This window comes from Theobroma cacao, chromosome 6 (genome assembly GCF_000208745.1).
Source record: "Theobroma cacao cultivar B97-61/B2 chromosome 6, Criollo_cocoa_genome_V2, whole genome shotgun sequence".
NCBI classification, from domain to species: domain Eukaryota; kingdom Viridiplantae; phylum Streptophyta; class Magnoliopsida; order Malvales; family Malvaceae; genus Theobroma; species Theobroma cacao.
Window position 1 is genome coordinate 20636123 of NC_030855.1, and position 17971 is coordinate 20654093.

The window sequence follows — 17971 nt, forward strand, 5'->3', positions numbered from 1 at the left end:
ATAGGGAATGAAAACCTTATTACAATCGCATGCTTTTGCTTCATGCTCACCAGCAGAATTCGCCCTCACTATCTACTGCTTTATCAAAACCTGGCAATGGTACTATTTGATAATAACATTTTCATAAGATCGGCCAAGGACCATGGCTTATGGGAAGATACTTCTTTCTGTGTACGTATATAAATGACTGTGGCATTCAATTCGATCATCAATCACTCATATTGGACTGAAAACAGCAATCAAATTTTGAAAAGCCCAACTACTGTCGATTCATGTTCAACTGTCCTAGGAACCCATAGTCCAGCTACCTGCTGGGTCCTGGGCTTCTTCCTGTAGGCTACAGCTAAGGCCTTATTCAATGAAGGCTGGACCACATTGTATAGAAATACACACTGAAATTCTTTCTCCCTGTTCTTTTTTTTTCATTTATTATTCACTAACTTAGTTGTATTAGAAAAACAACTTCCTGTTTCTTTATTTGCTTCAACTATATGTTAAAACTTGAATATAAAATCTCAAAGAAAATAAAGAGAAGACACCATCTTAACTGTACTACCGTCGTTCACTTCTATTCAATTGATGTAGAGGACATTATATTGTGTTGGATTTCAGATCAAACTGGTTTGTGTGTTTGTGTCTGTCGAACCAAACCAAGTTTAAACGTTTTAAGTAGTGGCAATGAGTTTATTACAACCAATTTAATTTTAGACATGATTTATTAATATGACATAAAATTAATAAAATTTTAATTTTGTATAATTGCAATTGTGTCAACTCGTTATAATACGAAAATATTTATATCTTATACGGTTTAACATATAACTTCGTACATGAAATGTTTATATGTATTTAATTAATTATATTAATAAATTACTTTAAATTATTCAACACATTTAATATATTTAAACTCATTTAAAATATATAAAATAATTTATTATTTGTATTTAAATAAGTCAATCATATCTCAAGGAATAAATTATGCCACATCTAAATAGATTATTTGCATTGAAGTATGCTAATCGTATTATATCACAGATTTTAATATGATTAACTAATCATATCATATTTATGTAGACTTATTTCTAAATTAGACTTTTATCTTTACATGACAGAATGTAGCCATGCTAACACAATTTGTCAGCCCAAATGAATGATCTACTCTTAACTTAAACACTTTCAATGCTTAAATAAGAGTATTTATTTATTTATTTGATAATTCTATGGACCTTTTTTCTTGTACCAAAACATAAAATGACAACACGAGATAACTGTACAGATTTTATGAACTAAAGTATGAAATTATGGTACATGTCAATGTTTAATGAGTCATGTCAACTCTGACATGATTATAATGCTTTTCTGAATTTGAAAGAGATGCTTACTATTCGCCTAGGCCTAGCAGTAATTATAGTAGTTGTATTGATTTGAACAGGGCATCGCTCCAACCCCCAACTATCCAAACTACAAAGAACCAATTTTCTTCACAAAGAAATTATCCTAAAAGCATAAAACTACGGGGAGCATTCAGAAGTGCTCCTGGAAAAAAGAGATGGTTTTGGAACATGGAAGGACAAAGAGGGACAAAAGTTTAACTAGTGCTTTCCTGCACTGCAGCAGCTTATAAGCCTATGAACCATGAAATGCTCGCTCTAAACTAGAGATAAAATCCAATAAGAAGCTTCCCAAAAAAAAAAGCAAAGAGATATAACCGATAAAAATTTACTTCCTCTTGTCATTTCTCTGCTTTAAAGGCAGGATCGCAGGAGTGCAGCACAGAGCTGATGACTCAAGAGTCAAGGGTTCTTTCTTTCTTTTTTTTTTCCCCCCCCTCTTCTTGTAATATTAAATTATGTTCACCTCCCAAAGTCCCTCTTCTTTTGATGAAGTACTGTTTCGTCTCCTAGTTTATCTAATTCTGTGAGACTAGGACAAGGTGTCACTGTTGTTTCATTTTGAAAGGGAAGCATTCAGACAGAGATCAAAGCTTTGTTAAGTGCCTATTCCATGTCGGTCTCATTACCAGTATACTGGTCCATAGTTTCTAGTAGTCAAAGCTTTTTCCTTGTTTAGCTAACACTGTTCAACTCCTTCTCCAATCGCTTTCTCATGACACATTTGTAGTAGTGTATCAAAACTGATGCATCTGGGCAAACCCACTTGACCAAGTTACCGAAAAGAAATTGTTGCACATCCAAGAAAATTCTTCTAGCCAAGCACAAAATCAGTTATCTTCAACAAAACATGGATCTTGCAAGTCCCAAATACTTTCCAGCTCCACCTTTATTTCCATCTAATGGGGTAATGAGCTTAAAGATCCCACATTTGTTTTGTTCTTATTTTTCTTGTTTTTGTGTCATAGCATTTGCTTTCATGTAATTCAGGAACCACCGCTGGAGACTACTGCAAGCCTTTATGGAGAAAGCAAGGACAACCCATTTGCAGACACTTTCCCTGACCCACTTTGCGAGCTTAATCTCAAGGAGACATCTGACTTTGTCAAGTCATTCCCAATGGCAGCTTCAAACAACAACACAGATAACAGAGGAGGAGGGTTTTTGGATGTTTCAATTCAGAGAAGGAGAGGAGTGAACTCGGTCACTACACAGAGGAGAGTTTTGGAAGCTCCTTCTACACCAGGTAGGCCAGTTTTCAGCTTCAGTGGTGGCAATTTTGCCAGAAAGAGCTTTCCTTCAAAGTGGGATGATGCAGAGAAATGGTTGATCAGCAGTTCTTGCCATGAGTCTCCTGCTCATACCATCAAGCCACCACCTGAGTCATCAAAGATGGCTAAACAATTTGATAACTATAAGCAACAAACTGATGTATTTGCGGAGAAATCAAGGGTCATTGAGGAAAATGTTCCTAAGGTTGTCACCAGCTTTAACCCAACCGGCGGCTTTGGTGGAATCCCAGGCTCTACAGATGTCCTTCTAAAAGGTAGGATCTATCAACACTTCAAGTCTTCAACGTTAACCAAAGTTTTGGTCATCGTGATAGTCTTTTTCTTTCCCCTTTTTGCCTTTTAAAAGCTTCAGAGTACTCTAAACTGGTCCACTGTTTGATTACTTACCCTTTTGGATAAGAACAAAAATCCAGAATGGTTTTTCATTGCTTTGGATTAGAATTAACAATTAGGACTTCTTTTTTGTCTCTTTATCCCTCTCCATAAATGGGCTCTTAAATCCTGTGGTTTATTGTTTTAGTTGCCAGCTGAAAAATACCATTAGGCCCCAAGTGATGGCCATTTGTATATGCAGAACTTTATTTAGTTCAACTCTTCAACTAGACAGAGCAACTTTTTCTTCATCAAATGAAATTCTCCTTGTGATTACAGCAATCCTCCTTGTGCGAAGTGAAATAGTTTCTTGAAAGCTTATGCTTAATATCACTCTTGTTTTAATTATAGCTCTCTTGATTGGAGGAGGACTTGGTGTAAAAATTTGGTTGAAATTGAGCGACACTTACTTTTATCTTATTAATCATTGTAGATAAGTTCACGGATGAGGTAGAACCGATTTTACCAAATTTCAGATGCTCCGAGCCCTCAAGAGAAGGGTTTCTTTTCAGGAACTCAGTATGTGAAACCATGAAAGATGCAGGCACTGAAGTATTCCATGGGGTTAAACATAAAGATGTTGGGACAGAAATGACTCCTCTAGGAAGTTCCACAACTTCTAGATGCCACACACCATGCAAGAGCTCATCGCCTGCACGTCATAACACACCTGCTAATAGGTCTGGTCCATTGGCATCCGCCAATTCCAATAGTTCCAATAGCACGATTGACATTTCCCAGCTGCAAGAGTGTCATTTAGCTAAGCTACAACTTGGGACGCAATATGACTCCATCACATCGAATTGGAGCTCAAGGGAAGAGGAGGAGGAAGAAGTGTCAAAGAGCCTTAGACATTTCGAGACCGGCAGTGCATGCCGGAAAAGTGTTTCTGATTCGAGAGCTGCTGCGTGGGAGGAAGAGGAAAGGACAAAATGCTGCCTGAGGTAATGAGGTAAAAGATTTGTAGCATTGTCTGTGTATTATGTGGCACATCAGTAATGATTGTTATCTGTATCACAGGTATCAGAGAGAGGAAGCAAAAATCCAAGCTTGGGTGAACCTCCAAAGTGCCAAAGCAGAAGCTCAATCAAGAAAGCTCGAGGTACTTTTCCAACCTTTTTTGGTCTTATGAGCTACTTTTTTAACTATTCATCATGCGTGTTGGTACTTCAAAGTTCAATGGTTGTCTTTGAGCCCAAATTTCTTTTGCTGCAATTTTCTCATTTACTGCTACCGGCAGAGCAAACTATGATATAAGTATCTCAAACCCCTAACATCGTCTTGTCTACCTAGAGGAATAAGTGCGCTATGATGCTGTCGTCGGTTAGGACTGATTTTAGTCATTTCGTGAACCCTTGTTTTCACATTGGAAATTAAAATATGAATCGAGTTTATCTGCGCCTTTTCGGCTTATATTTTCTTTAAGTGAATGTGCTATGTGGACTATACTTTGGAAGTGTTATCCTAACTAATTAATGGCTTATTCTTCCTCGAGCCACCCGCTACTCTACCACACCTTTCATCTCTTTCTTTCTTGACCAGTCCACCTCTGTAGGAGTGTCTTCCCTCAATTCAATATACTTTTTATCTGCATGCTTCTCTCCTTAATAATGTAGACAAAGGTTAAAAAGTGCCTATAAGTACTTAATATTTATAATATAAAACATTACTTAATAATATATGAGAAGAAAGCTAAAAGTCATCAAGTCTCTATTTTTATACTGGTAGCGTGGTGGTTGTAACTTGTAAGCCCATGTGAAGATCTAGCATTTAGAAATTCGTGGGGAATTGGAATATTTACTTAAGCTGGGTTGTCTCCTGCTCGGAAGCTTGGTTCTTAGGTATTGTTAAATAAAATAAGCTCTAGAGTAATTAATAAAGCTTGCTCTCCATGTAGCTCCAACTGTTGCCTCTTGTACTCCACCTGCATTGTGTAGTGCAAGAGATAAGAGGTTGTTCAAAATGACGGCTGATAATCTGATTAGTTTATATGCTTTCCCGGTTCCCGGTCAAAACAGGGTGTTTACACCTAATGCAAGATTAATCAGAAAAAAAAAATACCGGGAATTACTAACATGGTCTAACACCTTTTTAGTTTAGGGTCATGCAAGCATTTGACTTTGATTTATTCTATTATGTGCCAATAATCTCTCAGTGGACTGACATTGTATATGGTATGTTATGTTCTGAACTGAGCTTTTCAGGTGAAAATACAAAAGATGAGATCGAACTTAGAAGAGAAATTAATGAAGAGAATGGCAGTTGTTCATCGAAAATCAGAGGAATGGAGAGCAGTGGCCCAGCAACAACACGCTGAGCAAACGCAAAGGGCAACAGAGCAGGCGCAGAAGATAATGAACCGAAATAACTCCCTTATGTCTGGCCACAGCTCGTGTGGTTGCTTCCCCTGCAATAACAGCCCCTAATGAAGATTCAAAATACAGATCATCTCCAATCCCCATTGTGTATCTCTTAGATTCTAGGAAAACCCAAAACCTCATTCTTGCAAAGCTATTGTGTAGAAAAATCACATCAATAGCAGTAGCAAGTATCAACAGGACTATTAAAAATGGGATCATCTTCTAAAAAAGGTTTCACCATTTTGATACAAGTGGTACAAATATTGCCTTGTCCAATGTCATGCTGTGCCAATAACATGACGATTGCTGTGCCAACAGCTTACCTCTATCTTCAAATTATTTTGGTTGTGACCCACCACAAGGAACTTGTCTTTTTTTTCCTTTAACAAGCACAAGGAACTTTTCTGCTTGTGGACCAATTCTTTTACCAGTCGTTTGTAAATTCTTTCCCCTGGTAGCTCTTATAACGCACTGATTATTGCACTGATGTAGACCTGAAGCTGGATTTCGTACTAGATTTTGGTTTCCGTTCCTCTATGCGAATCTTTCAATCTAGGACCGGAGGTGACTTTATTGCTTACATTCTCACTGGAGATCGCGTGATTGAAGAAAATAATCAACTAATCACCATCAAAAGGTATATGTCTACAAATTAATGGTTTTATTATATATGTTGCAGTCCCATCATAAAATTTTTGATGAATTAATGAGTTCTGCATGAAAACGCTTCCCTAAAATCAAAGAGGTCCTGCCCTGTTTCGTAATCCAGGTCCAATCATTAGACAGTACTCACCATATATTGACAAGTGGCCATACCCTAACCCCGAACGACCAAGCCTGGTTGTCCACACCCTAGGAAACAAAAACTGTTTATATCCACAAGATAAATATTTCACCTCAAAAAACTTGAAGCTACCAACAACAACCATGTATTTTCCCCATGCAGAAGACTAAGCACTGATAAAAGTTTTAACAGTAGTAGCTTTTGTCTGTCTGGTTTCTGATCCATCAGCCTTCATTTTCACGCTCTTTTGGCGGGCTAAGCCTTTTGCTCTGGATCAACCCCATCATTGTCGAGTATGCACTGCCACAATATCTCAGGAAAAGATATCGTAAATGTCTTTGAGCGCATTTTTTGCGGATCAAAAAGCTACTAAGATGACAAATGATGGAAGAAAAACAAGGGCAAACAACCAGCAAAACACACAAAACCAGAAGCAGGAAAAAAAGAAAGAAAGAAATACTATAGTAGTAGTAGTAGTAGTAGCAGTGAAAGAAGGACAAGACAGATCTAGCTAGGATCTACAGATTAGCTAACGGATGAGAAAGGTCCTTACAGTGCTGGGTAGGTGTGGGCTTTTGCTGCCTGGTGCAAAGGACACCATGTCACAAGTTGCGACTTTATTCATTGTATTGCAATTTGACCCTATATTATTTGCTATTGTGGGGTAAACTTAATTGAGGCAATTATTTTAACAGTATATGCACTTTAATTTTGTGAAGTAAAATTGGAAATAGATGAGACTCGAAGCCTAACTCCATGGATTGGACCTCCTCTTAAGGAAATGGGGCCATGCGCATGAGAAAAAGATATTGTCCAGAAAATGCCGGCCCATTAACATATTTGGAGTGGACAGATCTCTGCTGAAATAACATGGACCAACCCGGACATTTCCAACTAGCCCAGCCCAAGTGAAACGCAGCCGTTTTACCCTGGCTTGTTTCGCAAGAAGTCTAGAAGACCTTTACAAAAAGCACGAGCTTCTCTGTCTTCGCTCGGCTGCTCTTTCTCTCTCAGACACTCATTCACAAAGTAAATCCTTCTCATTTTTCTTATTCAAGTTTATTTTCTTTTCATAAATACACTAAATTTTTTGGGTTTTTCTTTAGGTTTTGTTAGATCTACTTCTAATCGATCCAACATGTTCCTCACCAGGTACATCAAAGTATATTTGTTACAGCTTTTTCTTTTATTTTCATTTTTTTAAGAAAAAATTGATGTTTGGTTATTGTTCTGTGAAGGACTGAGTATGATCGTGGGGTGAACACATTTTCTCCTGAGGGTAGATTGTTCCAGGTGGAGTATGCAATTGAGGCTATCAAGGTATAAACATTCTCTGTTTGTTTCCTTGGAAAATCAGCTAACTCTAAAAGCTCTCTCAAGGGAAAATTTTGTTTTCATTAGCATATTTACATCAATTAGTTTAACTCACAGCTAGGTAGGTGGTAGTCTTTTCTTGTATTCAATTTTATTTGGTGCGTTTTAATGTAAATGGGGGTTTTTGAATTGAACTGCAGCTGGGTTCAACTGCAATTGGGATAAAGACGAAAGACGGTGTCGTGCTGGCTGTTGAGAAGCGTATTACTTCACCACTGTTGGTCTGCACTCTTACTTGATTTGATGTTATTATATTGGCAACTTATTTCTGAAACTTGTATAAATAGCCTTCTATTGTTTGTAATAGAATGCTTTGTTTTGTTGTGGCTTGTTTGCTAAGCTGTAATATAAAAGGATATGTTTTTAAGAAATGGAGTTACATGAAGAATAAAGGAAGTGATGGTTAGCTGTTAGGGTCTTAAGGAGTACCTTTTAACAAATTAACGAGTATTCAGTTCCAAAATGTAAATGTCTGTTGGTGGGTTGGTGGTTAAGACGGAATTGGAAATCAGGGTCCAAGCAACGAAGTTTGCAATTGCTTATTCCTCCCATATTCCCATTTCATTGTTGGCTATGTGGTGTAATGCCTAAGACATGTCAAGTTTTCTATTCAACTAGCTACTACATAATTTTTCTCAATATGCTACTCCATACTCTGATGATTCCCTTGCCTGCCACTAGTTTACTGTACACTTGAAACTACACCCATCTTGTTAAAAAACTACTGCAAATCCAGGATGTAGCATGTGTGACATATACTATGTGAAGTGTAGACTATTGCAGCTTCTATCAGGCATCATAGCTCTGAAATCTCTTTCAGGAACCCAGCAGTGTTGAGAAGATTATGGAAATTGATGCGCATATAGGATGTGCCATGAGTGGGTTGATTGCTGATGCACGTACACTTGTTGAACATGCACGAGTTGAGACTCAGGTACCATAGTTGTTAGTGCCATCATTCTTTGATATGTATTGATATGTACCTTTTATGCTGATTTCTTTTACATTCACACAGAACCACAGATTCTCATATGGTGAGCCAATGACTGTGGAGTCCACAACACAAGCTCTTTGTGATTTGGCCCTTCGATTTGGTGAAGGAGATGAAGAATCCATGGTACAATTTCATATCTTTTGTGTAAATAGTTGTAGCAATTTCCATTTCTGTGTCTATGATGCTTTTTGCTCATCTTGGTAAGCTATAAAGGGAGGGTCACACCCAGTATGACTCATGTAATAATGCATTTAGTTTCTTTTGCCATCTGATATAGGATTCTGCTATGGCATTACTTTTGAAGTGCTTACTCACTCTCAGTAACATATTTCTTTGCAGTCTCGACCATTTGGGGTGTCTCTTCTCATTGCTGGTCATGATGAGAATGGGCCAAGCTTGTAAGTATCAGATAATTTTACAATGTGTTGGCTTCCTGTGGATATTTCTTTCAATGTATTAGAAAGATGAATAAAATCTTGGTACATTGTAGCATTTTTAGGGCCAACATTTCTCCTAACCATGCCACTAGTCATGGAACTACCATTTAAGAAAGCCACCTGTTAACAATTACTGTCACCACAATTAAAACAGTCCCCATTAACTGGTAGGCTGGTTTCGCAATATATGCATTTGCAAAGGATAATTCAATAGAGGTATTATTACAATGCACATTCTTATTGTTGCCTGCTTGTTTTAGATTGTGAAATTTAAGAAGTTAAAAGTGACAAGCCTAGAGAGCTAAATGCATTGGGTACTTGATGTGGCTAAGCATAACCCAACCTATTAATGCAAGATTGCATAGTCACGCATCAAACACTGCATCCACCAAGTCAAGTTTGAAATAAGTCCATCCTTCTCAGTTACTTCTCAACTCAAAATTGTAGGCACATGATTATTGATCCATGTTGCATGGTTCTTTAACCTATGCTCCTCAGCTATTGATAATATATTGGTAGTTATAGATTCCTAGGAGTATTCAAATATGGTTCCTAGCAAATGCAAATAAAAATTTTGACTGCATGGTGCTGATAGGCATGCATATGTCTTGTGCTGTCATTTACCTGTTCACAACTTATTTTATGCAGATACTATACTGATCCCTCTGGCACATTTTGGCAATGCAATGCCAAAGCTATAGGTTCAGGTTCTGAAGGCGCAGACAGCTCTTTGCAAGAGCAATATAACAAGGTATCTTCACTACTGCTTATGTGTTGTTTTTCATCCTTGGGAGTGCTTCGCTTGGCAACTTGATTGATTAGAAGTCAACTTGTTATTAAGTTTTATGATATCTGGTAAAGTAATGTCTAATAAAACCAAAATTAGCACACCATCTCGCAATAATAATTTCCGTTGTTTTGACTCATGCGTACATGTATGAGTTATATGGTGCTGATTAATGATGGATTTTAATTTTCCCTGCAGGACCTAACTCTTCAAGAAGCTGAAACAATTGCTCTGTCCATTTTAAAGCAAGTAATGGAAGAAAAGGTAAAGTTTTACATCAAATAGTAAGCAATTTTGGGATTGCACTGCATATATTTGTTTATTTTCATGGACCAATTCTCTGTTATTGAACAATGTTACCTTTACAGGTAACTCCCAACAATGTTGATATTGCCAAGGTAGCACCAACATACCATCTATACACCCCTTCTGAGGTGGAAGCTGTCATTACCCGTCTATGAGAATACTTGGTCATAATCAATCTTCGCATGCAAGAACTGCCTTTCCTTTCATAATTATGCATGAGTTGGGGAAGAGGCTTGTATTTGTTTCTTTTTGGTGTGGCATTAAACTAATCTACACTTCAGTTGGATGATTTAGTTACACCTGATCAGAAAAGAACCTTTTAATTGGATTTCCTTGCATTCTCAAATTCTAGCTTGTGGTTACCGAATTTGCATTATTGCTTTCTAGAGTCATTGTTTGGCCCTCATTTTTGTGGAATAGCAAGAATGATAAGTATAGAGGGTAAACTTGATTGCTTTGATGTTGGTAAAGGAGCTTTGATGGTTTCATTGTCACTTCAATCTCATTTTACAAATTGCACAGGATAGGAAATATATTTTCTGATAATCTAAAATCTAATCAAACATGAACGTGAGTATGTTAGCTATAATGATTTGAATTTGTTTATCAGTTTCATTGACGTGTTCTGGGTTGATAATTTCTCCTAAATTGCTCAAGTTCTTTGGTTTGTCGCAGAGTTATGGTTGTCTTACCAGGTGAATGATATGTCATACTTGGTTAAAAATTCTGCATTTGTTTTCCCGGTTCTTAACTTGTTCAAAATACATTGCATAAGGAATCTATTTGACAGCACCTTGCTGGGCAGACCAGTTGCATATCTAATATTTTAACTTTATTCTGGCATTAAATCATATAGCTACTCTTCTCTTGCATCAATTGCTATGATGCTTGGCAAGGCCCATCAGCATAGTCTGATATTGGTTACCTTTGTTCGAATGGCCAACTCATCCTTCTTTGCCTTCCTTGATGTTATTGTTTCAGAGATCAGTGTGATCTTTGACAATACTTCAATTTTCTATCTGCCATAATCCCAATTCCGAAGATCACATGAGTCCATGGTCTTACAATTAAAGCAGGCAAAACATTGCCGTTCACTCAAGTACCATATTTTGGGCATTGATCACCCAATTTGGTATCAATGATCCAACTACTATTAGCTAGAGGATTGACCAGCCATATAACAAATGATCACAATGTTTTTTATCAAGACATTACAATGTCAAGACTTGGTGGACATGCCAACATTACAATGTTGGGGTATCTTTCCGTCAAGATGGGGGGGAAAAAAGAACGCATTAACACAGTGTCCATCCATCTATATAAAAGGGGCACAGTCTTATTCTGAACTCTTTCCAAAGCTACCCCAGACTCAATCACGAAATTCATCCATGAAACCTTTATGGAAATCTGTTAGATGGGTGACAATGGCCGGAATCTTCTCTTCTTGAGGAAGTATTGTGCACCTAAAATGCCACGTGCCAGGAACCTATGACAAAATACCAAATGTCAATCATTGGCAAGGATAACAAAGAGGTAAATCAATTGGCATTGAAAACCACATCCTTGATGAACCAAAGAAATAACAGATAATGATCGAGTAATACAGTCATCAAGGATCCTTAAAATATTTAAGTTGATCCAATCAAATAGCCATTTCCCAAAACCTCATTCCTTTTGATTTTTAATTTATACTTTCAATTAATTATAACATTCCAATTGCTAACATCTGAACACCATCCCATTTACCAAAATCTACCTTGTCAAAGGTATCTAACCTTTGTTCCTTAATCCCATTATCAGAGTTCCTAACCAAATTAAGCCGACATAATGGCCGGAATCAAGACTCACCTGCCCAAAGCCAGAACCAGGAACAACAACAATTCCAGTGGCACTGAGGAGACGACGACAGTAGAATGCATCTGGTGCTGTTTTTGCTGCTTGAGCAGCTTTAATTGCCTTTTCGGGCAGGTGAATTCGGGGAAAGAGATACATTGCACCTTCTGCCTTGTTGCATGTTACACCTTCTAACTTGTTGAAGGCATCTTCCAATGTCTGAGTTATGAATAAAAACAGTATTATTGAAAAATAGTGTTGCGCTAAAATGACATAGTGTAATCTTAGACCCAGCAAAAGGGGACACTGAATCAAAACACCAGCTTTTTTTTCATTTAGGTGTCATTAATTGACAGATACACTGGCAAGCAACTGCAAGTTTCCAAATGTTTTGGTTAAGTACCATATGAGAATGTGGAATTGAGTATTCACTTTTGCTACAACTAAATATCAATGCCCCTTTATTCATATTATCTTAACTAACCCAACCAGAGAGAGGACTTACCTTTGCACGCCTTGCTAAAGCTGAGAGGATTCCATCTCTTTCAGCACTGTAGGATTCATAAGATTCATCTCCAACCTGCAAGTTTCATTTGCAACAGATACGACATGCAGTTAATATTATCATAGGGCATGATATAATTCAACCGATGATAAGCTTCCCATGTAAACATAATATATTAATCCATTATCCCAGAAAAGTACTACCCTAAACACCAAGTTATGTACCAGACAGCTCCCAAATGGTCAACCATGGTAAAGCATAATAGTTGGAAGATTTAAATGCTTTCTCCTATTATGAGCTTCTTCTATAAGAACCAATGCTTACAAGCATCTAGTCCAAGCTCAAATTCATCCAGACTTATTCTGTCTTATGTTTATACCATACATCCAATATCAAAGGAATAAACACAGAAAGCTGATTTTAAATGGCAAAAGACTTAACCTTGGGAGGACTCATGACAAGGCTAGCAAGAACTTGACCAGAGATGTTAGAACACAGATTCACCGATGCCACTTTGTATATCTGCTCCCTGACATCAGCACCAAACCCAGTAACCTCCATATAACCTCCCCTTTTTCCACACTCTCCATAATACCCTGGAGACAGTAAAAGAGTGCATGTTCTTTAAGTCAAAATTCCATAATTTGCATAAGCTCTTTCACCTTCTATAGACGCAATAACTAGAACTAAGATAAGACCAATTTTACCTTTTGAAACTGACTGAAAAGATACCAACGATATATCCTTCTCGCCATAACCCATAGACCGGGAAACCTTCTTAAAAGAGTGGAATTTCTTGTCAGGTACATAAACATTTTCCTGGTAAACCTGTAAACCATAGGTGGTTATTAAGGTCAATGCAGGAGCTGACTCACCCAAGGGGTTCACACCAGGAAAGCAATGTCATTGCCAACAAATGGCAAAGGCAGAAAAATACAAATCACCCTACCTCATCTGCTAGCAGAACAAGACCTTCTTGCTTGCAGAACTCCACAATTGCCCTCTGGTTTTCCTCAGCAAGAACCTGCAATCACAATCAAGTAAAAACGAAATTCAAGACACTTCTTCATTAGAATATACTTTTGCAAAGCTTATTATAGATTACCTGTCCTGTTGGGTTGCCTGGATTTATTACAACCAAGGCCCTAACTGTGATGCCCTTGGATCTGGCGGTCTCCAGTTGTTTCTTAAGCTCAGATACTTCCAAACCCCAACCTGTAGCTTCATCAAGATAGTATGGAACCTGAAAAAAGCCAAACCAAAGCTGTGATCAGAACAGAGTATCCAACAAATTGCTGAATGATAAAAGAAATCCTATTTTCTACCATTTTACAAGTCCTACAAAGAATGGCAGCTCAAAACTAATCCTCAAGAAACATAAGGCAACTTTATTTTGGTCAGTTATAACTAGGCCAATAAACAACAAAATGCTAGTACTCCAGTGACAGCTAAAGAACCAGCGAGCTTACAAATATTTAAAATTCTAAATGATGCTTTAACATATTATATGCATACCAAAGTTCCACCATGGAGAGCAATTGACGCAGAGTATAAAGGATACTGAGGGATGGGACAGAAAATACCATCCTTCTCAGATCTTATCAGTAACTGCATCATCATATGCACCTGCAGATAAGGAGGAAAACTCCATTCTGTTATACATGCAACCATGAGGAACTCATCATTCACAAAAGGAAGAAGGTTTGTATTGAAACTTACTGCAGGGCTGGCACCATCTGTCAAGAAAATATCATTTGGATCAGCAGGAAAACCATCACGGGCCTCAATTCCAGCGGCAATAGTATCACGTAGTCCCTTGATACCCTGCATCGAAAGAAACAAAAAATTATGAGTCATATGCAAGTATAAATTGTCAAAGTTCCCTGATGTGAGCACTGATCACAACCTGGCTATGACTGTAGGCACCAGTTGCCCTCCCAGGAATTTGATCAAGAATTTGCCAAGCCCGGTCAATGGAGTCCGCACTGCAAAAGGCCCACAAGCCAAATTATATGAGGCAGAGGAATGACTGTCAATGAAAAACCAGTAATCACTAAAGCTATGGCTAGCAGAAGAGAACATCTCTTTGTGTTTTGCCTTTCTTGGGGCTTAATCAAAGTTGAGTGACTTTCAGCAATTGTCAACCACCAAGCATAGATTTCTGTGAGGAAATCTGGCTAGCAGGAAAATTTTCTCCTTCTATTCTTACAGACTCAAGCCAAAAACGAAGTTCTTTAGCAAAATGTAAGTGAAAGAGAATAGTTCATCCAGACATCTACCACCATATCAGCTCAGGTGGTAAGAAGGTGGGGTATGTATGGAGATTCTAGGCCCATACCAATGTTGATTCTCCAGTATTCAGAGTCCAACATAATTCTAAGTGCCAATGTTTATTTAGATTGAAGCGGAGGAGGGAGGGGGAGGGAATGTATAAATGTGGCAGTAAACATAACAGCATTTTAAATTTGTGCACAGTCAAGCAAGACACAAGGGGTAATATGTATATCTTATACTCATACCCATTATGGCATAGATAAGCCCATTGAAGGGCCCAGGTTAAACAACCAATCTCAAAACTGAAATCTATATCAGGTGATGAAAACAAATTAAACAATTATTAAATTTAACAGAAGCAACCGCAAAGCGGATGGCCAATAGTAATTCTCCATACCTGAACAAACCCTGTGTTTCACTTTTGTCCAAAATGGATGGATGGTCGCATAATGCAAGAACCTATTACAGAGATCCTAATTAGAATTGCTTAATTCAAATGACACAACTTTATGGTAATCTATCACTTAGTAACGAAAAATCAACCTCTCGGAAAAAGGTTATCGGCTGCTGACCAAGAGACTGAGGATTACCAATGTTGCAGTACAGAATCTGCAAAAAGATGATTAACATTTAATGCAAAATTTAAACAACTGGTACAGAGTGTTGAATAAAAGTTTACGTAATACAATTATAACAAAAAATCAATGTCTGAAGGGTCAACACCCCCACCCCCCCCCCCCCTCTTCCCTATTTCTACTCCTCTATGGGACCTTCATTATGCCTTTCTTAGAGAAGAGGCATTTTGAATAGAATTAATTACTTCTTCACAAGAAATAAACAATAACCAGCCTACAGAATTCCACAACCATCAAAGTCAGCCAAACATACGCACACATCCAACCAAAAGAGCCTCTTCATTGTACTTTGGAGTTGCACACCCTTATGCAATCAATCATTAACAAATGGTAATATGATATAAGTATAACATGTTAATTCAACCACAGGAAAGCCAAAGGAAGGGGAAGAGGTATTGTCTCATTGAAGTATAAATGGGACTCCAAGTGTCCATTAAAGTAAACTGTAAATAAATAAAGAAATATACCTCTTCAAAGGGATGAGCCTCTGGCTTAGTCTGTATCTCTTCTTGCAATTTCTGAGAGAGATTAAAAAAATATGATTAAAGGACTATTTCATAAATTTCACACATAAGAACATCCAGCTTAATATACCATCCTATATTGGCAGCATTTGCTTCAAATTTTCTAAAACATAATGAAAACTTTCAACCAACATGGACATCAAGGCTGTAATCACCTAAAGCCACCTTTTAGCCCCATTTCCAGTTATGCTTGGATGTGCATACAAGCATGAGAATATGACTTTCAACAGAAATAAAATTGTACAAATACATTAAAGATGACAGCAGATTGGCATACTACCTGGGCAAGGGAGACAATCTCGCCACGGACAGCATACTCACATTCTAGGACCTGCTCATAAAAACAGAAGTAGTGATAAGGAAACAGAGTGATCACACAAAAGGTATAAGCTGGCTCAATCAGGAATGAGAGTATTGCATATCCTGAATCAATACAAAGATGAACTCATAAACTTGAATGATTTAAATATCCACTTACTGCTATTGCTTCAAAAATATTAGAGAAAAAAAAACTCTAAACCCGCAAATCTGTTTCTAATTTGCAAATGTAGTGAGCTTAATGAAAACAACTTGCTTAATTAGAGCACAAAAGGAGTACAACCAATTCAGCAGATGTACTAAAAAATGGGTCACTACTCACTACAAAGCCACGATCAGATACATGCAAGAGAGAAAATTAAACTATTCCTGTGAAACACATATGCTACAAAAAGAGAAAAACATTAAAAGAAAGATACACATCAATAGTAAAGGAAAAGAATTAGATAAACAAGCACAACTTTAAATTATATGGTCAAAGACGTATACTTTTGAAAAAAAAACAATACAAACGCAGCATACGAAGCATAAAACCCCAAAAAAGAAAATTATAAACCACCGCTTGAAACTCAGTAAGTTAAAAGAAAGAAACTTTAAAAAAAAAAACACATGCACACACAAGAGACACCCAGATTCAAAAACATCAAGAAATGAATTACCCAACACCAAATCAAACAATAATCAAAAGAAACGAAAGAAAGCAAGAGATATCCAGATTCAGAAGCACTCCAAATAAATTTAAAAAGTTAGCAAAAGGAAGCACCTTGGGGTTAATGGTATTAACAGTAACAGGAGGAGCCATTGTTGAAGAGGATGATGAAGACGGAGAAGAAGAAGGGGAGTCAGCAACAGGAGTAGAGGACAAGAAACGAAATGGGGATTGAGAAGAGGAGAGTAGGGGCCGTTGAAACTGATAGTTTTGACGCGAAGTTTCAAAGAGATTTCTAGCTCTGCCAATCACAAATCTCCGCATCTCGGTTTGAATATATATACACACTACACGCGTAAAATAAAAAGCAGAGAGAGAGAGAGGGAAAGGAAACAGGCGGGTTTTGGAAATAGAGAGAAGCGAGACAGCAGAGATTTTTAGACTGTCCTTTTTCGAGCAATTAAAGTCCTTTTTTCGTCGAAAGAATCGAAACTGACTTCCAGTTACAGTCACCTTTCACTTGGCGCCCACGGTTTGAGATTTTTGCATCTCCCGAAGACTTAACCTAACAATCCCTCGGCTGCACTTTTGTTTTCTTTTTCTTTCCTCCGCAAAATATTCAAATAAGTGATTAAATTATTTAAAAATATTAAATAATTTTTATTATATTTAATTAATTTTTTATATTTTTATTTTTAAATTAAATATTTTTTTATAATTAATTATTAATTATTATTAATAAAAATATCACATATTATTTTATATTAATATAATATTAATATTATATTAATATAAAAAATTAAAAATATCACGAGATTATCATATCAAATTAATATATCGTATTAACATAAATTATTATATGTTAATATATCAAGTCATGCGTATCAAAATGATAATAAACATTTTCATTAATCTAATTATTAATTATAAAAATTTATTTAATTTAAAATAAAATTATAAGAATTAATTTAGTTTAAAATAAAAATATAAAATGTTGATTGAATATAATAAAAATATAAAGACTTATTTATATTTTTTTAATAGTTTAAAGATTTTTATAAATATTATGTTATCTATAAATTTATTATACTGCCAAGAACTAATTATTTACTTTTACCAAACAAGTTTTGACATTA

The 17971-nt window shown here is 36.7% G+C and overlaps 3 protein-coding genes across 3 annotated transcripts; 2 read left to right on the forward strand and 1 right to left on the reverse strand.

The window, feature by feature from the left end:
* Nucleotides 1335-5952, forward strand: LOC18596310. The gene is made up of 5 exons (XM_018122601.1): nt 1335-2298; nt 2382-2937; nt 3489-3999; nt 4076-4157; nt 5260-5952. The coding sequence occupies exons 1-5, from the start codon at nt 2242-2244 to the stop codon at nt 5479-5481; spliced, it is 1428 nt and encodes a 475-aa protein (XP_017978090.1). The 5' UTR covers nt 1335-2241; the 3' UTR covers nt 5482-5952.
* Nucleotides 7152-10582, forward strand: LOC18596311 (proteasome subunit alpha type-5). Its single transcript, XM_018123449.1, has 10 exons — nt 7152-7228; nt 7306-7351; nt 7438-7519; nt 7714-7794; nt 8394-8507; nt 8589-8690; nt 8907-8965; nt 9653-9755; nt 9990-10055; nt 10160-10582. Exons 2-10 carry the CDS (start codon nt 7338-7340, stop codon nt 10250-10252), a joined length of 714 nt encoding a protein of 237 aa, XP_017978938.1. The 5' UTR covers nt 7152-7228; nt 7306-7337; the 3' UTR covers nt 10253-10582.
* On the reverse strand, nt 11101-17401 carry LOC18596312 (alanine aminotransferase 2, mitochondrial). The gene is made up of 15 exons (XM_018123448.1): nt 16950-17401; nt 16149-16199; nt 15812-15862; nt 15253-15318; nt 15107-15168; nt 14342-14420; nt 14155-14259; nt 13951-14061; nt 13541-13678; nt 13385-13459; nt 13143-13263; nt 12877-13031; nt 12436-12510; nt 11946-12149; nt 11101-11583 (listed from the first exon to the last, which is right to left on the reverse strand). The coding sequence occupies exons 1-15, from the start codon at nt 17157-17159 to the stop codon at nt 11467-11469; spliced, it is 1620 nt and encodes a 539-aa protein (XP_017978937.1). The 5' UTR covers nt 17160-17401; the 3' UTR covers nt 11101-11466.